This window comes from Scleropages formosus, chromosome 1 (assembly GCF_900964775.1).
Source record: "Scleropages formosus chromosome 1, fSclFor1.1, whole genome shotgun sequence".
In the NCBI taxonomy this organism is placed as follows: domain Eukaryota; kingdom Metazoa; phylum Chordata; class Actinopteri; order Osteoglossiformes; family Osteoglossidae; genus Scleropages; species Scleropages formosus.
Window position 1 is genome coordinate 41,950,341 of NC_041806.1, and position 21,359 is coordinate 41,971,699.

A 21,359-nucleotide genomic window follows, 5' to 3' on the forward strand; every position below is an offset into this window, starting at 1 on the left:
TAATGAATAACATAACATAAATTCAGAATATAGTAGAAGCTGTGAGCATCCCTCATCAAAAACCTTGACCAATTGCATGGTTCACCCTGGATGTAACCCCAGTTGGTCACATAGCAGTCACATACTTACTTATTCACTCATACATACACACTATTGGAAACTTAGTCACCATCTCTCCTGAAGTTCCTATCTTTTCACAGTGTGCAAAAGTGCACATTAACAAAGAGAGAATATGTAAATTTCATACACGTGGAGCCGGATTTAAACTTACATCTGAACCTACAGGTCAGGAGCTGTGAGGCAACAGTGGAACCCAACTGTGTTAACTTGCCACCATAGAAGATGTGAAAAGCAACATCAAATTCTCCACTCTGTGGATTCTATATAATAAATGTACTAGTAAGACTTGAAAGAAATCTATACCATTTTTTGAAAAAAAAAAGTTCAGTGCATCTGTATTTATCATTTCAGGAATTCTAGAACAGGAAATAAAAGTGCAAAACTTAACAGAATAAGCACAGCAGGTTAACATGTTTAAGATTATGGCCTCAAAGCATACATGTGAAAAATGACCTGTCATGACATTTTACTCTTCAGTTTTCTATAAAAACCAAAACTAGTTCCTAGTTTCAAAATTGCAGAAACATCCAATATTTGGAACGTGTTAATGCTGTATAAAAGCATTGTACACACAGTCTTCTGACATTTTTAACAAATGTCAGAACTGCACAACTTTTAACATACATCATGCCATAAGAATTGCAATTATTACAGTTATTGGAGTAAGCTACCATAATGCCTTGTCCCTCACATTTTTACATTTTAAATTTAACTCAGTGTTATTTATTACTAAAGGCAAAGAAAAAAGTAAACTTGACCAGCCTAGTCCCATATCTACTTGAGTAGATATGGATAATAATGCAATAACTGCATTTTATTTTAAAGAATGTTAAAAATTCCCTTTCTTTCAATTGCATTAACATTCTAGATAATATGTTCAAGTTGAAAACCCATATAACTTTACAGTAAAATAATGGTGTAATATTAATGGCGTAATTGTAACAGAAACATCACAAACGGAAATAAGCAATCCAGAGAAAGAAAAAGCGGAAAAGGAAGCCAGAGAAAGATGTAAAGCCCCCATACATGTTGCGTTGGGCTAAACCTGAAATAACATTGTCTTCCCAGAACATCAGCAGCTAAATCAGACGGAGATCTTCGCAGGTGAAGTCCACAGGTCACAGTTTAGTTTTCATAACCACAAATGCAGACCAAAAGCTTCTTTAGTTCACCATTGACAGCAATATAACACTCATTTAGCCAGACACCTTCGCTGAACAAGGTCTTCAGTTAATGAGTAACCGGAATGACCCGAAGAGGCAAAAACAACAATTTCTTCAGCTGTGTCCTTAGTAACCTTTCCAAACTGCAGGCCATAAACTGATTTATTTCCTTGGCTCCTTCCCCTTTTCAGGAGCATGTTGTAGAAAAAGATGGATTTCCACAGTCTTCCTTGGAGTGAGACATAGCAAAATCTGCCAGTTGTATTTTCTTATCAAAATGGGGGGGGGAAAAAGATCAAACTTGAGGGCTCCTAGAGTGGAGCCTGAATTTAAGTGGCCATCTTTGATCCGGGCTACATGACTTCAGAGTATTTTCCTGTTTATCACAGCTTTGTCTCAGGTTTTTACAGAACCTACTCCATGAATAAGTAGAGGAACATCTGTACTGTGGAAATTTCATTCGCTTTCACTCAGTTAGTACTGAAAGGGATTCTGGTGTTATTAAATGACAGACTCTTGGTCCCCATTTTGTTTGTAAACTGAAGACCTAGTGTATTATTAATCCTTTCCAGATTTTATTCTGGATTTAGAGTCTAGTGAAGTGTTGCTCTTCTTTGTTTTATTTAAAAATGAGCAATTCCTGACCATTAGTCTAGATAACGACTTGCACAAGTATGTGTTTTGAGGTCATAATCTCGCATATCATACAGATTAACCCATTATTTATGATAACGACGTGAAATGCTTAAAACCAAATTATATTTGTTTTTCATAAACACGTTTAAGCACTTTATATGAAGCTGTGAGCTGTTTGGTCTGTTTAAAGTTTACGTTGTTTTATTTTGTCTCTTCCTCTTAATAAAAAACAAAGGACTGAAGTCCGTCCGTCCGCTGAGTCTGACTGACTCTCAAGAGAAAATATCAGTTCCTTCTGAGCCATCAATACACCTAACAGACGGCATAACGTCCTAGAATAATATCTAACAACAAACAGAGGTAGTCGAGCGGAATCAATTCGCAGCTGGTCTGACACTAGACTGACAAAAACAATTTTTGAACTTCCAGTTTTTTTGGACAGTTCCCGTAATGGCCACATACAGTCTCAAGTGTTTAAACTCCATTAACCAGGATGCATTGCGCAAAATCGCTAGTTCACTTAAAAGAGTCGAAGCCGGTTGGATTCTCTCAGTCGCGAGTTTACAGGGTTTCGTGGGGTTTGTCCGGAGCCGTCCTGTCAATGAAGGCGACAGTGAAACCGTAGTCTGGATTGCTTAAACTACAACGACGTAAATGCATGCGGAGAAGGCATTCTGAAGACTGAGAGGGGGAAACCACTTCGTTTCAGTCCCGTTTTCTGTTCGCTGGTGCCGCGCGATCCGTACTGTCCGTGTCATGTCCTCACCCGCTGTGGATCACGTGTCCGCCGAGCAGCTGCAGCAGGTGAAGCAGAGCGCCGGCCGCTGCATCGACGGAGCCGGGGATGCCCTGTCCGTCCTGGCTTCGGAGATCTGGAGATGTCCGGAGCTCGCTTACCAGGAGGAGAAGGCGCACGATGCCCTTGTGCGCTTCTTCTCGCAGCAGCCCGGCTGGAGCGTGCAGAGCCGCTACTTCTTGAACACGGCATTCCGGGCCACGTGGGGGCCCGTGGGCGGCCGCGAGGGTGACGCCGTACTGAACGTCGGCTTCTTGTGCGAGTACGATGCGCTGCCGGGAATCGGACACGCGTGCGGCCACAACCTGATTGCGGAGGTGGGCGCGGCCGCGGCGCTGGGGCTCAAGGGCGCGCTGGCAGCCCTGTCCCACTGCCCGGTTCGGGTGAAGGTACGACCGACGACCCCGGAGTGAAAACCTCCGCGTGCTCCACCGTCCACGTTCACTAAAATGAATAAATTATGCAGTTCAGATAATCATCATGTGCACACCTTTTCATATATGATTGAATGTGACATAAATATGCAGTTGCAATAAATGATAAAGAAAAAAATAGATTTTAAAGGCGCTGCAGTCCTCTTATTCCTGACATTGACTGCTATGCTTTTGTAATTCAACAAGTCCGGTTAGGACTCTTGTTTTACACTAGCAGGTGGGGTAGTGGTTAGGGTTACAGCACTACAGTACCTTAATGTGACTCATACCTCCCCGCTTTGAGTCCCACTTTGGCTATAGTGCCCTTGATCATGGTAGCCGGTAATGTGGGCAAGTCCCTTAATCGAGGCTATTTCAACTGGAGTGGGATTCAAAGCCAGGTTTTCTCAGTGCGAGGTGATGGCTGTAACCCCTACACCACCTGCGGCTCTAGTTGAAGCTGCAAAGGTTAGATGGTGACCTCAGCAGCACCAGCGAAGGAGAGCGACACAGCGGAGTGTCTTTGTACAGGTGACTGTGCTCGGGACCCCAGCAGAGGAGGAAGGCGGGGGGAAGATTGACTTGATTCTGGCTGGGGCCTTTGAAGAGCTGGATGTGGTGTTGATGGCACATCCCTCCAAGGAAGATGCTCCCTACCTTCCAGATGTGGCTGTGATCGAGTAAGGTCATGTACGGGCGACACGGTGGCACGGCGAGTAGCGCTGCTGTCTCGCAGCGCCTGGGTGGTGTAAGAGGACATGGGTTTGATTGCCGCTCAGTCTGTGTGGAGCTTGCATGTTTTCCGCGTATCTGCGTGGGTTTCCTCTGGGTGCTCTGGTTTCCACCCACAGTACAAAGACATGGTGTTCAGGTTCCCCCATAGTGTGTGAGTGACAGAGGGAGTGCGTTCCACTGATTTATGGATGAGTGACCCCCCTGTAAGTAGTGTATCTAGCAGTGAATAAGGTATGTGGGCTGATAACACTACATAGTAGCCATTGTAAGTTGCTTTAGAGAAAAGCATCTGCTAAATAAATAAATAAATGTAAATATAGTGTCTACTTCATTCTGGTTTCACAATTTTCTCCAGGGAAACAGATTACATCCTAAATACTGAACAGGAATTCTACTCGGATTGAAAACACACCAAGTATAACAATTGCATAAGTCTTCTCCAAGGTACAGTATATACTGCGGGTGATGTGTAGTGCTCCCACCATTCAAACAGTAAATACAGTGGGCCCTCTACTTCCAAACCTTTGAGTAGCAAACTTTTTGCCAAGTATTTATTTTTTCATAAATAGAGCTAGCATACCAATTCAAATTGCCCACCAATGCTTCACTTGATCTGCCAACAGGTAGCAGTCGCAAATAGTGTAGCATAAGTTTTTCACCACCCTACTGTAGCTTCGGCCAGGGTTTTTTATTGCGCTTTCTTATTTAAAACGTGTCGGAAATACTCCTACCGGGGGACTCCGAACATGGAGATGCGTGCACGAGGAGTCCCGGCTCACCGGAGGAAGGGGTTTTCTGCCCATGTGCTCCTCGTCATGTGCTGAGAGGGAGAGATGGTGAGATGGTCCACTCCTCTGTTCACTGCTGCCTCCTTCCTTCCAGGGCTCCCTGGGTCGCTGACATTTACAGGGTTTCTTAATAAAGCAGATGCTTTTCTCTAAAGCAAAACAGAACCGTTAGAGTGCGCAAAATTGCATTTCACCAACAGCAATACAGATACAGATTCTCAAAGGATGGTTATTTGGTCAAAAACCGCTGTTTTTGCCAGTGCGCATTACATGAGTAGCTGCATATAGAAAGTGTGGGCGAGCAGCTCGTCGTCACTGTCGTATCTGGCTTCATCAACAGACTTCTTTAAATAACGGAGCAACTCTCAGTCCAAATTGTCCGTATGTAGGGAATCCGCTGCGTTGTTATCTAGAAGTGATGCAGATGCACAGGTAGCTGCCTAGTAGTCTGTGTGAAGAGAGTCATGTGACAATAAAACAGCCTCCCCTTGTGTTTTTATTTTTAGCGTGACTGTGAAATACCACGGAAAAGCCTCCCACGCCTCTGGGTCTCCCTGGAAGGGAGTCAACGCGTTGGACGCGGCAGTCCTGGCCTACACAAACCTCTCTTTACTTCGACAGCAACTGAAGCCAGATTGGAGAGTCCATGGTGAGGAAGACTAGGGCTCCTAGGCACAACGGCATTTTCGTACCACACCTACGGGTGCTGAAGATTCGCTCTCGGGGATCCTCTCCGTCTCATTGTTGCGCATCGTCTGCTCTAGGCATCATCAAGCATGGTGGCGTTAAGCCCAATATCATCCCCAGTTACTCTGAGCTGCTCTTCTATCTACGCACGCCCAAGCGTCAGGACCTTCCGAGCATTAGGGCCAAGGCGGAGATGTGCTTCAGGTCTGCTGCCATGGCAACCGGTTGTGAAGTAAGTGTAGAAGTGCAGAGTATGAAGTCACAATTAACCACGGTATTGTTTACAAAGCTGTGTTTTGTTTAAAGATGGACATTTCTGTAAAGATTTACAGCTCATTTTTGCCAATTTTACAAGCCTTCAATGATAAACGTTTAGGATTCTTTTTTCTTGTTCATGTTTGTTTAAACGGAATATTGGGAAGGCTTTGAAGACGTTTCGTTTTCTGTAGGTTGAACTGGAATATGCAAAGCACGAGTATCACAACATTCTCCGCAACACCACCCTGGAACGCATATATGAAGAAAATGGCAAAGCTCTAGGAATGGAGTTCATCACCGATGAGGAAATTTTGAGAACATCCTTGGGTGAGGGGGGCGGCTGCATGCTTCCTTGGGATAGCAACTCAGGACATGTCTATGTTTATGGCATATGAGCCCAGGAGCCCCATGCCAGAGTTCGATTACAGCAGACCGAAAACTACGCAGCCCCCATTGCAACCAAATATTTAGGTCAATGTTACACCATGCGATATGGGATGAGAAGGGGCTATATCCAGTTCCACATTTAATTTTGGCATGCATCTCTAATATGGGCATTTGGGCCAGCTTGTGGTCAAAGTGGAATGGGACCAAAATGAAAGGGACTCTGAAGAGGTCCTGGCTTCATCATACAGGAGAAACATGAAGCCTTTCCTCCAGTCCCCCTGTATGCCTGTCTTAGCTGAAGAGTCGGGATAAATTTGGCAAAATAAATATTTCAGGTGTTCCAATATTCTTGAGCACTTTTTTACTTCAGTAATAGCCCAATATGTGATGCTCAGATAAATATGTATTTTACTTTGCTAAAGAGTACTGCAGCAATATCTCCTGGGCCTTGAACCAGCAATCTTCAGGTTAAATGTTCATGCCTTTTTATGGCCGCTAAGTGAAGTACATTACTATATTTGAAGTGTGTGTGTGTGTGTGTAATATGCAGTATAGGCCAGCATCGAGCACATGACTAATTTGCAGATATTTGTGTTGCTTTTAGTGGGCAAAACTGCACCTGTAAATGCATCATGGTTCTCAACAGGTTCAACAGACTTTGGCAACGTGAGCTTTATCGTGCCTGGAATCCACACGTACTTCTACATCGGTTCTGATGCTGAGAACCACACAGAGGAGTACACAGCAGCCGCTGGTATGTGTGAAGTTGTTCCCTACACAGTTTCTGGCTTTGAGTAAATATGATACTTTGCCTTTATGATCTTTTAAGTTGCCAGTTCAGTAATAATTCATCACATTTAATCAGAAGGATTTTTTTTTTTTTTTTTTTTTTTAAAAAAACCAGTACGTTTTCAGTACTTTCACAACACTATAATCTGCAAATTTCTGAAATCATCTAGCAGGATTCCACCAAGAGATTTCACTTTTTGATAGTCCTTCACCACCTGATGCTTTTTAATCTACCTCTTTTCCGACACACATTTCACTAAAGTAGAGCACTGCTGAAATATGTATACCATAACAAAGGCTGTATTGAACAAACAAGCTCTGCTTTAGTAATAGTTTGCATGTGTCTAGGCCCTCTGTGTTTTGAGCTATACTGTTTCCTTCGAGGTGTGCATTACTTTGGAGAGAAGCATTTGCCAATTACAGAAATGTAAATAAATATTTTAATTCACAGTACCGGTCAATTTTGTGTACACTAGCCATGAACAAGTTTGGCCAGAGCTGGGAATTGTCAAAGACGTAGGACATCTGTGGTTTCCTTTGCTTTCACTCTTCAGTTCAGTTCGCCTTATTCAAGTTTTTTTTTTTTTTTTTCCCCCAAGGATGCCCGGGTGTACTCATACTTTTGAATGGTGCTTTAACTTCGTTTCATTACTGAAACTGGGCCTGAATTTCAGCAACTGAGCAAACACTTGGCCTTACTTAGTTTCCCCCCCCCCACAATGGGCACTTGTACTTGGTTCTTGGAGTCCAGGGTGGTGCAGCCTGTCTTGCAACGAACATTGGTTCCCTCTACAGGAGCAGAGAAGGCACAGTTCTATACCCTGAGGACAGCTAAAGCTCTGGCCATGACAGCCCTGGACGTGCTGTTCCGCCCAGAGCTGCTACAACACATCAGGGATGAGTTTTCGGAGGCCAAGCTGAAAGAGAAGAGTGTGAAGACAAATGGAGGAAGCTGAGGTGGTTCAGACATTTATCCCTGCAGAAGGGCATCTGCATTCCCCTGAATGATATGCAGAGTCCCGACTGTTTCAATCAATTTATTTTTATAGAGTGCTCTTCTTACGCAGTGACACAGCGCTTGAACACAGGCATAGAGCAAAGATACAAATGCATCAGACATGGTAACAAAGACACTACAGAACTAGCGTAATACATATGCTTTTATAGAGCTATAAGTATGCCTACTGGCCACGGAGGAAAGGAACAAAAATTCCCAACTGAAAGTCAAGGGAGGGGGAAAAAAAAACCTCTTGGGGTCCAAGTGCCAGTGGCTGCCCACCGCTCCTGGGCATTATAGGGCTACTAAGTCAGATTACAAGTACCAGTGGCATTGTTGCTGTATGGTAGCTTGATTTCCAACAGAAAAAAATAGCTGTCAAGTCTTTTTTCCCCCCCAAGTAGTTAGGATTTCGTCATGGTAATGATTTAGATTTCTATATCGTGAACAGCACCTGCAGGACAGAGATTTAAAGGAATTATAATGGATAGGCTGTTGCCACGGTAGGGGTTGGTTTAATATTTTTCTTAATTTCTGCATAAAAATAGTTTTGTCTGCTTTTAAAATAATATTTTGTACAGAAATGTCATACCTCATGATTGCAGTCTAATTTTAAGCATTTTTTAATTTTGATTCTGAACTATAATGGTAGGTGGGTTCTTTGTCATCACTTTGCTTTCCTCGCATGCTTTGTTGTGGATAAATGGACAAGCTTGTTTCTTTCTGCACTGAGATCATACTTTGGGGGGGGACATGCACCACTAGTGCCTTCCTGTGACAAATAACCATCACCTTAGATTGATTTAAGATGAACCATGAATGTAAAATCTTCCTTTACAAATGTACTTGATTAAAAGTATAAAGTATCACTGTCAAAAACTAATCTGAGAAGTACAATTTCTTCTAAATTGACTTAACATGTACATTTACTTGTATGTATTGACTTTTGCTTGTCAAATTCTGTAAAAGGTAAAACTAGCATGCAAAATATGCAAAGTGACATTCAAGTGAGGTTAAATTTCAAATAAGTACTTATACACTATTTTATGACACTTGAAGAAGTTGACAATAGACTTTTGTGTCATACAATTAAAATATAAAAACATTAATGTGCTTAGTATACGTCAGTTATTTAGTGGTTGCTAAATGTGTAAGACCAAAAGATGTATTCTTGCAGCTGAAATCTGATGTCTAACATTGAAATGTCAAACTTCCACAAAATGATACAATAAGGTTATTGCCACAATATATGATACAACAGTATTTTACGCACATGTACTTGAAGGAAGGCTGGTTTTACAGGGCATTGAGTCAAGGGGGTCCCTAAAATTCCAAAAACATGAGCCCATACTTCAAAAAAAAAAAGTAAGAAACAAGACCTTTCACACTACATTTATCCAAAGTATAATGTTGACCGACACTTGACTTACTATAACAGAAAAGAGGAGGAATTTGGCTTACCATTTCAAGCTTTCCCAGGTGCAAAATTTTAGTGACATTTTGAAAATAGGTAGCACAAAAAAGACAAAACGTGTTATGTATTAGTATAAAAAAAAAAAACTATTGCAAGGTAGTAGGAGTAGCAGTAATGAACGAGCACACAAATGTAATCAGTGTACAGCTCACACACTATCCTCTACGTGATGTGTGAACATGTTCCCTTTAGTGCTCATAAAATGTTCTATTGATATGATTAAAGTAAAACCTTTTCTGAAATGAATTAGACAGTTAGAAAAAGTAAAAAAAAAAAAAAAAAAAAAAAATTCAAGTCCTCAGGTTTCCATGATGTCCAGGTTCAAATAAATAACTAACCAATCCGGAATGTGTAAACTTATCCCCATTAACTAGTTACTCATTCCATTCTATTTTATGGGGAAATATTCCAATTAGTTCCAAGTCCATCTGAGTTTTGTAACAAAATCACCGTGATGCCTAATATCTCTCCCACACAGTTCTTGGAACAATTTTCAAATGTGCTCTCACTTTATTGCACCAGTGATACTGGTAATTGCTGACCAAATAATTCCAGACTGGATGAAAAAAATGGATATCAAGAAGCCGAATAAGAGCCTGAGTGTAAAATAAAATTATAGCAGCTAAATCCTTAACTGTCAGACTCAAGATCTGACTCAGTATTGTCTTAAAAACACCAATAATTTTGTAAGTTCTATGTTGGATAGTTTACAACAGGAATATTTGGAAACACCTTTTTGAATGATCTTAACGAGTCATTGGACTAGGAAAATCCCTTTCTAATATCAACATCTGATGCTGAAAGGCAATCTTGTGTATATTATATAAGTAGGCCGAAAAGCTTGTTTTTATTTTTAACTTAAATGGCCTTTTGTTGCTGTTTTTTATCCTACTGTAGCTATGTCTAAATCCCCTATGGATCTGGATGTCCTCAATGTCCTTAGGTCTGCTGGGATTCATGAAAGTTGTGCTCTCTGACACAATCTCATGTCAAGCTAGCCACTTTCTTTACATGCTACAGGACACACAGCAGCACGCAGAAGTGCAGAGGATCAATGCCTCTTGCTGCCAGGAACAGGAAACCTAAAGGATCCTAATAGGGCAAATCTTGATGTTACACCCATGTAAATGGAAAAACATAAAACAAAATTTAAAGGAAATATTCCTTATTGTTAACTTGCATTTCAAGTGCATTATTAGTGTTCCTGGGAGTCTTCTGGTACAAGATCCCTTCAGTGAAGTAGCCATTAGGAGTAGATGGACCAGTAGATGATGTTGAAAAGGGCATAAGCACCTGGGAAGATGACTCGAGAGTATTTGTCTATGGAGTGTGTATCAATCAAAAGGGTGGCATAGCCATTCCGGGTTTTCACCAGATCTGAGGTCCTGTCGCCTTCTAGTGCCAGCTGCATCAAGAGCCTCTCCCTCCTGTCTTCAGTCGCACCATAGTTTCCTGTAGCATTGATGTCCACGTCATTGTAGCTGCTAGTCATCATTATCTGGCCAGAATGAGAAAGGCCACAGGTGCAGGGTAGCTGCGGTACAAGTCAATGGAGGATGATAGTTCATTTTAGAAGCATGTTACATCATAGCTTCATTTCAGTTATTGCTCTAAATGCTACATATTTACAGGGATATTGAGCATTTTCATACCGCAATTCTTAAAACCTCAGTGAAGTGTCAAACACATTCTGGAGCACTATTTGCTTTAAGTCAAAATCAGATAAACATGTGCAAAGGCATTCAAAGAAACACTTCCCTGTTCCATTTCTTAAGCTTCATTACCAACACCCGAGTTACACATTCTCTCATTTTGTTTGCAAAAGGCTCCGTGCAGTTGACCTACCCTGTCTCGCAGCTTCCTCTCTCTACGCTCCTGTACTGTGGTCAGGTAATTGACAGCTGCATATTCTATCACGGACAGGAAGACAAACACGAAGCTGACCCAGAGGTAGATGTCCACAGCTTTGATGTAGGAGACTCTGGGCATGGAGGCATTGACCCCAGTGATGATGGTGGACATGGTGAGCACCGTGGTGATGCCTGAAATCATAGCCAGCACACAAATTATCTACACATATTACACATGCCTTAGTTAAACCCTGAGGGTGGTACAAAGCTGGTAAATGAATAAAAGGCAAACAGGCTAAAGGACCTTATGTTGAGCAAATTCAGAATAAGAATTAAGAATAACAAAAGGGCAGGGAAATAATGGTCATGAAATGTTAGTACAACATGAAGATGATATATTATCAGGCATCAGTCACCAAGTCAGCCTTTCAGTGGGAGTGAGGCCAAGTCTTCTTACCCAGAGGAACTCTGGCAGGTACGGCTCGGCGGTCAATCCAGAAGGACACCCAAGACAACATGACCATCAGTGTGGCCGGGAAGTAGATCTGCAGCAGGAAGAAGAAGATGTGTCGCCGTAGGGTGAAGGTGATATACAGACGATTGTACCATCCTGAGGGGAGAACAAGAACACACATGTGAAAATGTCAGACCTATTGGTGCACATTTCAAAGCTACGACTTGGGTGTGAGAGGAAAAGATATATGCAGTAGTATAATGTGACATGATCTCCTACCGGTGCTGCTGTAGAATGCCAGTTTTGTGGTGGTGTGGAACTTCTGGATAAGAAACTGGGACAGCGATATCCTCTCATCTGTTGAGAGTGAATTGTTGCCCTTCTTCCAGTAAAGCATCAGGTCTTCATCAGTGTACGCATCTGTAATGGGACCATAGACACCGGGGCTTTAAACCTGGGAAAAAGAGCGTGCATGGGAATACCAGGACTCTTGAAGAAAGCATGTGGAATGTAACGACCATAAAGAACATGACGAGGCAACGTGAACAGAAGGAACCCCAGAGCGGAGTGCAGCCGACTCACAGCTCTCGATCTCCAAGGAGCAAGTCTGTGTGTCTAGGGGAAACCGGCTCAGGTCCATGTTGCACATGGCAGTAACCGTAACCCTTAGATCAGAAAGAACATGTAAGAGTCAGTGAACAGAAGCATGTGCACGCACAGTAAATTCATTTCCATGGAAAAACAATCTGAGGCGCTCATAGGTGACAAAAGAGACAACTTGAGATTATGAGAGTATAAAATGTTTTTAAAATCCACCGTCTGTTTTTTTTTTTTTTTTTGTATTATATAATACTGGTGGGTGCTGGTTCCCAGGGAGGGGGTGGGGAAGACTGTCATGAAGACCATCTGCTACCACTTAAGAGCTAAGCAGCATGGACATATAATCAGCTGATCTGAGAGTTTGGAGAGAGCATGTAGAGGGAGCAGGAGAACTCCCTATGGCTGAACACTGACTGGAGTTTGGGGTGAAAAATTAACTTATGTCTCTGTGAGGTGACAGCTCTAACTACTATTTCATTTGCTGCCTGTTCAAGTACCAACAATGTATATACATGTGCATGTATGCATACACACACACACATCGTACGTCTTAAAGCAGTTTACATTGAATGGCTAAACTGAAGAAGTGTACAGATAATATCACATTTCAGGTAACGCCGAACAGGGAAAGGCTGCAGGCAGTTCTAACAACACTGGAAACAGCTACTCTATACGAAAGTGTCAAAGATAATCCTGCTCTGAATATAACACATTTAACAGAGGTCAGAGAAGACTTTGCTCTGTGGTGGGAGAGTGCTGAACAAGGTCTGATGAAACAATCCTTCACGCTTGAGCAAATCTCCTATCCTACCCCATGAGATTACTGTACTTCCCACTTTGCCCTTAGCCAATAAGAGCACATGACTGTATGTGTGTGTGTGGGGAGAGGAGGGAGTTGTCACATGACTGCTTCTCCTTTGCCCCAGACATCCTTGGGCTTGCAAAATAATCCATAATCCTGGCTGGGACTGTGATCTCTGGCAGACAAAGACCCTCATGCACTACAGATTCCTCGGGTCAGTGGATCTTCCCTCAGCTCCCTGATGCTATGCCTCTTCTTCAAAGTGCAAGGGAGGAACCCATCAAGGCATACACTCATAGGGTCCTCGGGACAGATAGCTGTGTGTGTTTCACTTTGCTTGGAGGCGTGCGGACTACTGGCTTCTTTAATGTTGTCATGATAGGGACAGCTGGTAGCGTAGTGGTTAGAGTGACTGCCTTTGGACCCACAGGTTTTGAGCCTCACCTTAGGCTGTAGTACCCTTGAGCAAGGTACTTACCCTGAATTGCTCCAATAAAAATTACCCAGCTGTATAAATGGGTAAATAATTGTAACCTTAACATTGTAAGTTGCTTTAGAGAAAACCATCAGCTAAATTAATAAATGTAAGATGTTTTCTTTAGTGGACCCATGCATGGATATCCCTGCACTCCAGCGAGATACAGCGTGTCACATCTCAACAGGGCTCTTCATTTATGTGAGCTGTGAAGTACACACCTCAAGCTGTAGAGCACATTGCCATCAGGATGCACCCTCAGCATGACATTGTCAGTGGTGGTATCATGGGTGAAGGACCTTTTGGAATGGACAAAGAACATGTCAGGCACCCAGATCTTCTTCACCAGACGGCTGTCAAACGTCATGCTCTGGTTGTTAGTACTGGGGAAGGAGAGGCGTTCGTCTTTCCAGTAGTGTCTCAGGTACAGGGTCACAGTGAAGTCCTGCAACACACACACATGGCTGCGGCAGTCAAGCAAACAAACAAACAAACACTGGTTTCCGAGACAACATTTGAATTTAAATCACCTTACTATTTAACATAGTGACACAATGGGAAATGCAAGTGCCTCACAGCTCCTGAGCTGCTTGGTGGGCATAGGGTGTGAGTCCAGCTCAGAGAACGTGGGGTTTGCCTGTTCCACCCGGTCTTTGCACCCCTCAGACAAGCACGGAAGGAGGCACTGGCGAACCACTCCAATTCCTCCCTTGAGTTGGAAACCATGCCTATGGGCTCTATGAGTTGGACTCAACTCCATGGCACTTCCATCCATTCATCCATAACTACTTAGATTTACATTTATTCATTTAACAGACGCTTTTGTCCAAAGCAACGTACATCTCAGCAAAAGTACAATCCATGCATTACATTAAGAGAAGGATACATGGCTGCAGACATGAAAGTCTCAAACAAACCTAGTTTGACAACTAGTAGCATCAACAACTAGTATTACATACATGTCTGCAACTATGTCGCTTTCTTCTAATGTAATGCACAAATTTGTATTTTCGCCGAGATGTACGTCACTTTGGAGAAAAGCGTCTGCTAAATGAATAAATGTAAATGTACATAGGTCTGTATTTGCTGTAATACTGCCATATTTGAAATAGATTTGTCTTTATTATTTGTATCTATATAACATGTTATCTACCAAGGCTGTATAATTTGAAACAACGGATTTATTTTCAGGGCATTCATATGCTTGCAGCAGTAACATGCTAATCAGAACTTTGACAAGGTTAAATAGAGTATTTATTTTTCACTTACTATTTAGTCCATACTTACCATGTCAACTTCAGAAATTGAATCTAGGCTTTCAATTTGAACATCTACTCCGACTGGAATGGCAGGTCCTATAATGGTGAAAATTGTTACAGGTAGAGACATTGTGATAGAAAAATAAGAAAAAGGAATAAAAATGATGGCATGCACTAAAAGTGCAACCGATGTGTTCTGTAACTTCCGCAGAAAGCACATTGTGCCAGAAAGAGGATGCACCGAAACTACACCCCCAACTGTAAGGGGTAACCGACACTGGCTGGGACTGGAAAACAAGAAAATAATGTTGGCAGGTGGAGAGATGAGCTGAAGGGATGTAGGGTGCTTGTTATATGTCGCACACAACTTACTTCAGCCTGTAGGAAATGTAGTAGATGCATAAGTAAATTAGAAGCACACGTGAGCTGAGCACACGCTGATCATGTAGACAGGAAACCAATGAGAAATGTTATCATGTGTAACACGTGCTTTGAAAACTCTAATATATGTGTGTGTGTGATGCTCGGAGAGACTCCCTAGACTGACACAGTGGACGGGGACACTTTCTCCAGCTAGGGTGAAATAAAATAAGATGCTTTCTCCTATCTTGGGTCCTTTGAGTTATGTCAAATTTCTTCCACAACATCAACAGGCAAGAAAGGGATTTTTAGCATCCAAGACATTTATTTAAAAAAAAAAAAAGACATGAGTGCATATTTGTATGGGAAAAAAAAAAATCTCATTTCAGAGAACAATCCATTTTCACAGGTATTTGCACACGGACACCAGGGCACACTGGAGGACATGTCACTGTTTCCGTAAACAGATTGGATTTGGCTGCATTTCAGGGTCGTGTTTGTGGGAGCTATTGTGGTGTAGCTTTACTTCCACATCACCCTCATTGCTGCAAAAGTACAAGTGGGTCACAGTGTTTCTAGAAACACACAGCAGCTAAAGTACAAACAACCGGAAACCATCCACATTTTACCACTGGAAGACTCTGAAGCTCTCCTGGCTTGACGTTACGGAGATTATACAGCATTGGACATTTTCCCCCAGGTCTCTTTTCTCTTCTACTCCTTTCACCAAGCTGACATTAAACAAGACCTAAATATACTAAATACCTGTTTTTATACTTGATGCCTTCATTTCTTCAACATTTTTTTGTTAATAGCTATTTCTAGAAACTGCAGTTTGGAAGCACATGGTTAGAAGAGAACTTCCAACCGCCCACACCAAAGGCAATAGTGCAAATGAATGACCAGCAATGTCTTACAGTGGATTCAAGGGTAATAAATGTTACAGGTTTTCCTATCCTTGAGGGGACACTTTTGTGAGAAAGTGATAAAATGTCCCCACAAGGTTAAACAGTAACATGACAAACCCACATGCGAACACACACGTACAGGAATGGAGGTAATATCAATTCAATGAGTGAAAAATTATAATTAATTCTCATAGTTTAGTGGGATTTGAATGGTGACTAGTGCAATAATCAGCTCTATCAAGCCCAAAATCACCTGGAATGAGTGCATGGGGAAAACAAATACATTTACATTTATTCATTTAGCAGTCGCTTTTCTCCAAAGCAACATACATCTCACAGAAAAGAACAACAATGTGTGCATTACATAAACAAAAGAAGACTCAGATGCAGACATGTGATTCGAGTCACAGTCAATTTATTACATTCTACCATAAGAACCAATATACATGACAGATAAAAATTTACCCTCTTAATAGTCAGACACTGGAACATATAATTTATACAGTTATATTGCAATTTTACACTGCAGCTGGTAGAGTAGTAGTTAGAGCTGCTGCCTTTGTACCCAAAAGTTGCGGGTTCGAATCTCACCCCTGGCTGTAGTGCCCTCGAGCAAAGTACTTACTCTCAGCTGCTCCAGTAAAAATTACCCAGCTGTGCAAATGAGTAAATAATCGCAGGTAGACCAACATTGTAAACTGCTTTGGAGAAAAGCATCAGCTAACTGAATAAATGTCATTTTCATTTAGTGTTACTGAGGGTACACTGCATTTGTCAGGATTCCGGAAAACCCTCAGACATGCCATTATTTTTAGTGAATGTGATGGTACCCTTTTGCATGGATGATCGCTGCTCTTTAGATTCTTCACAAGAGTAACAGCAGATTTCCATAATCCTCCATATCGGGAGTTGCTGTATATCCCATAATGGCTCACTTCACAAAATCATAGTTAAATCCCCATGAATCAATTACAAAACAAACACACTGTAAACTTCCTCTTTCTTGTAAGTATATTTGTTGGCTTAGTTCACCCCATCTCAAATTTTTCACAATTTCAATGCAACTAAATAACCCCAAAGCGCTAAGATATAGATTTAAGATCTAATAACATAACAGTATGGAACATCATCAAGTAAAGGTCTTGACAACATAGTCTGGTAAATACAATAATTCCTACAAATCACAGATCATATACTAAAATTGGGACAAATCACAGATCGAATTAGTTGACACACAAGTTTTAAGTTTTACAAGCCTTATTTGTGGTTTTACATTGTTATTCAGACAAAGTTTCCAGCTTTTCAGTTACAGGAATGCACCCAAAAAAAGGTGGGGAAAAAAATTATCCTGCAGCAGAATTCCAGACCAGCGCATTCCTGTAATTAAATCGGCAAATCCCACCTCCCTAATCCTTCATAAAATTATGTCACCTGTTTAAGGTGCTGCAAATACATTGTAGTCGTTCCCTATAGGTACTACACGGAACTATATTTTTGGCTCGTTCAATTCATCAAATGGATGGATATTTGTGAAAACAGTTTCCTTTGAAAACTATGCCAACACAGTTGAACATCAAGAGGAATGGACCTACTTTGTGATGTTGCCTTTTTTGTATAACTCACACAAAACTGCTGTAACTGCACATATATTTAAATTATGCAGTGAAATACGGCGGCAATGCATACCCCCAAATCCAGGCCTCATTGTGAAGTCATGGTTGCCTATCCTCAAAAGCTGCTCAGATTTTGCTGTGCGAGTTTTTGTTATGTCAGGACTTCGTCTCATGATGGGACTAAACAGAAGGAGGAAAGAACAGCACAAAAATACTCGGTCAGACTGACATATTACATAAAGCTCAAATTAAGAAATTTTCCAGTATTACAATCTCTGAACCATGTCTTTTTTGTGATGCAGCTTTGTAATGGTCAAAATGTGAAATTATGTCTACAATACTGGACATTTACCCTATATCCCATGACAGCCATTTCTGTTAAGAAATGCATTTTAAGAATTACTCGTATTCAGAAATAAAACACGCAGAATGCGGAACAAGTAGGTAAAACAATGAAAAACAATGCAATGCATTGTAACGACCTGCGTTACCGAGAGTTTGTGTGGGAAATGGCTCTATTGTAAATAGTTGGATTCTGGGTAAATTGTAAATAAAGTGTTCAACCACTGGGGGCAGTTCTGGGGAGTGTGAAGGAGTGTTTATCAGTGTTTTGAGAAAAAGCCCTGGGGGCGGGGAGGTTGCTAAGCAGGCTTGCTCAAGGTGCAGTGCTGTAAGGAAATGGGGTCCTCAGATCAAAAGCATTATTTCCCTGTGTGCCAGTGTTCAAAGAAATGTACAAAATGACTGCTGTCTGTGTGTCCTTCTTCGCCCCATCCAAACCCAGAGCAATGTGTGCCACAGTATTGTATTTCAACAGTCCAAGAACAACTCCTCTTCCCCTATGAAGACTAGGATTACTGGGTGCACTTCATGCAGCTGTATAAAAGCATTCATAGGAAGCCTTTGCTTTTGTCCGGGACCAACTCACAGGTGGTATTACTGTGCCCTTCAGGTAGCAAAACTGCATAGAAGAATCAAGGCTTCTTCTTGAACCATTCAGACAGGCTTTGCTAACAATTACAAACTAATTCTGATATAGGAACAAGGTAGAACAATTACACCAAATAAACTACAGGTTTCATGAGAATTATTGAAAATTATTAGGAATTTGGGGGAAAGCTATTATGGTTCTTAAATTTGAATTACTTTGCTTGATTGGGGGGGGGGGGGGGGGGGGGGGGGGCGCGGTGACGCAGTGGGTTGGACCGGGTCCTGCTCTCCGGTGGGTATGGGGTTCAAGTCCCACTTGGGATGCCTTGCAACGGACTGGAGTCCTGTCCTGGGTGTGTCCTCTCCTCTCTCCAGCCTTACGCCCTGAGTTGCTTGGTTAGGCTCCGGCTCCCCGCGACCCCGTCCGGGACAAGCGGTTCAGAAAATGTGTGTGTGTGTGTGTGTGTGTGTGCGCGTGCGCGCGCGCGCTTGATAAGACTGGACCATCAGATTTTATCAAAAATATCTTTTGGAATAAAAAAAAAAAATTTATCCTGACTTTTACACTGATCTTAAAAAGTTAATGATCTAAATATATCAACAGCTTGTCGGTACAGACTGTGGTAGGAGAAAGAAACAAACACTCCAGACAATCAGACAGAAACTTAATGCTTTATTATCGAATGCATGCACACGGGTGAGCCTCCCTAATAGAGTCACACACCTTAGCATCTAAGCAAGCAGATATTTATACAGCTCTTGTCACGCACACCAGGCAGGGCCCCCTTCCTTTAGGCAAAACAACCAAATCCGCTTCTCCCCTCTTCTCATGGAAAGCAGGAAACAGCCCTCCCAGTGAGGACAGTTTCACAATACAGCTATAAGTCTTAGGGAACCTTCCTATATCACTCTGACCTGTCTTCTAACAAAGATAAAATTTAAATTTTCATTCCACAAGACTGAACAGAATAACCACAGCCTTGATTTCCCTCATTAAAAAAGGAAATATAATGGATATCGGCTAGTCTTTACAAGATTAAGAGCCTTTCTGAAATTCACAATAAATAAGATTCAATGATACAATACTTATCCTTTCATCTTGAGGCAAAGCAGCTATAGAACAATCTCAGCCTGTGCAATTAAAATATATTAATTGTATGCATATGCTTACAAGGCATTAATTCATCTTCTTAGTTTACTATACTGCAAAGGCATAAAATCAAACCCTTTTTGTGTTTTTCATGTTCCAGTCCTCCCTGGTGATGTTCAGCACATGTGAATAGAGTATTTGTCCATCGCCTGTTATTCATTAGTGTTTATTTACTTCCAATATTTGTTAAACCTACCTGCCAGGCTTGTGGTTTACAGGTCTTCCAGATTCTCTCCTCAGTCTGCCCTTGTCATGGAATGCCAAAAGAAAACATTGATCATGACTAAAATAAGCCTCAAAATGTCGCTTTAAATTAACAAATGGTATATAAATGAAAGGGGGTGCGGTGGCGCAGTGGGTTGGACCGCGGTCCTGCTGTCCGGCGGGTCTGGGGTTCGAGTCCCGCTTGGGGTGCCTTGCGGCGGACTGGCGTCCCGTCCTGGGTGTGTCCCCTTCCCCCTCTGGCCTTACGCCCTGTGTTGCCGGGTAGGCTCCGGTTCCCCGTGACCCCGTATGGGACAAGCGGATCTGAAAATGTGTGTGTGTGTGTGTGTGTGTATATAAATGAAAGTGAAATCACTACAGTGGTTTGTGTTACATCCCTGAACTGTAAAGATGTATCTATGTATGTATAATAAACTGTTGTGGACTAACTGCAGTTCAAGTTCCATCTTCTTACAACAGAAAGTATTAAAAAAAAAAAGCCAGATATCTGATATGCGATTACAGTATGATCAGGCTCAGAGTACCAATGTTTGCCCTTAACCAATCCAATGAACATTAAACAGGATATCTGGGGCCTTGAAAAACAGAATGGGACATTTTAGTACATTCAATGCATTTACCGCTCCTTCAATGGAAATTACACCAAGCAAATAGGCTTTAAAGTTATGCAAATTTCATCATTTGTACAAATGATATACTGGTGGTCCCCGATTTACAATGGGTTTCCGCTCCACAAAACCCATCATAAGTCGAAAATGCATGTAATACACCTAATACACACCTCAGAGGATTAGATCTGGGATATTTTCCCAGGTTGTTTACAGTATGTTGAACAATTTCTGCATTTATAGATCAACTTTCCTTGCCATGTGCCACATACTTAAATCTAAAGCTTTTTTCCCCCCATCTTGGGTCATGGATGAAAATTCATTTATTTATCCGTGTCTGCTGTAAACTTGCTGGGAGAAATGTTTCTCCACATCCCACAAACACAGACTTTATGCTTGCCAAATCCATGGCGCTTCTGTTCCTGCTCTGCATATTTTTGACAAGGCCAATTGTTACACACTTACCCCAACGAATCTACGAATCTACAAAGGAGGCAACAACTGCCAGCAGGTCAAGACGAAGCATCTTGCTTTGCCAGCCAGGCATTGTGCCTTTCAGTTTGTATCAGTGTGTTTGCTTAACAATTAAAAAAAAAAAAAAAAAACTAATACTGGAATCTTGTGTCTACATTTAAAAATGTTTATTGACCTGAGACACTTCCAGTTTGCTGTAGTAGTCACTCTTTACTGTAAAGATTCACATAATGTCAGCAAGCATGACTGAGAAACCTAAATAGATAAGAGGAAGCGGCCAAGGAACACACCCAGGACAGGACGCCAGTCCGTCGCAAGGCACTCCAAGCGAGACTCAAACCCCAGACCCACCTGAGAGCAGGACCTGGACAAACCCACCGTGCCACCACGCCCCCTGACAAGCCTTAC

General features: G+C 41.9%; 2 protein-coding genes across 3 annotated transcripts; one reads left to right on the top strand and one right to left on the bottom strand.

The window, feature by feature from the left end:
- The first annotated feature begins 2,316 nt into the window (after nt 1–2,316).
- Nucleotides 2,317–7,992, top strand: LOC108929234 (peptidase M20 domain-containing protein 2-like). Of its 2 annotated transcripts, none has more exons than XM_018743606.2 (7): nt 2,317–3,104; nt 3,660–3,808; nt 5,158–5,300; nt 5,416–5,570; nt 5,788–5,923; nt 6,630–6,737; nt 7,372–7,539. In XM_018743606.2, the coding sequence occupies exons 1-7, from the start codon at nt 2,676–2,678 to the stop codon at nt 7,425–7,427; spliced, it is 1,176 nt and encodes a 391-aa protein (XP_018599122.2). In that variant the 5' UTR covers nt 2,317–2,675; the 3' UTR covers nt 7,428–7,539. The 2 variants fall into 2 exon arrangements, with proteins under 2 accessions (XP_018599122.2, XP_018599121.2); XM_018743605.2 differs by lacking the exon at nt 7,372–7,539 and adding an exon at nt 7,568–7,992 and having other exon boundaries at nt 2,319–3,104.
- A 2,497-nt stretch (nt 7,993–10,489) lies between these two features.
- Nucleotides 10,490–19,850, bottom strand: LOC108929232 (gamma-aminobutyric acid receptor subunit rho-1-like). The gene is made up of 9 exons (XM_018743602.2): nt 19,841–19,850; nt 17,638–17,744; nt 14,712–14,779; nt 13,646–13,869; nt 12,130–12,212; nt 11,827–11,967; nt 11,551–11,703; nt 11,089–11,285; nt 10,490–10,777 (listed from the first exon to the last, which is right to left on the bottom strand). Exons 2-9 carry the CDS (start codon nt 17,735–17,737, stop codon nt 10,490–10,492), a joined length of 1,254 nt encoding a protein of 417 aa, XP_018599118.2. The 5' UTR covers nt 17,738–17,744; nt 19,841–19,850.
- Nucleotides 19,851–21,359: the final 1,509 nt, after the last annotated feature.

Bases quoted from the DNA above. Each gene is read 5' to 3' on its own strand.
- LOC108929234 (XM_018743605.2), top strand. From the start codon at position 2,676: ATGTCCTCACCCGCTGTGGATCACGTGTCCGCCGAGCAGCTGCAGCAG. The intron at 3,809-5,157 runs GTAAGGTCATGT...TTTTATTTTTAG, and splicing joins CCAGATGTGGCTGTGATCGA to CGTGACTGTGAAATACCACG. The intron at 6,738-7,567 runs GTATGTGTGAAG...TTCCCTCTACAG, and splicing joins GGAGTACACAGCAGCCGCTG to GAGCAGAGAAGGCACAGTTC.
- LOC108929232 (XM_018743602.2), bottom strand. From the start codon at position 17,737: ATGAGACGAAGTCCTGACATAACAAAAACTCGCACAGCAAAATCTGAG. The intron at 11,286-11,550 runs GTAAGAAGACTT...CTATGATTTCAG, and splicing joins ACCTGCCAGAGTTCCTCTGG to GCATCACCACGGTGCTCACC. The intron at 10,778-11,088 runs GTAGGTCAACTG...CTTGTACCGCAG, and splicing joins AGAGGAAGCTGCGAGACAGG to CTACCCTGCACCTGTGGCCT.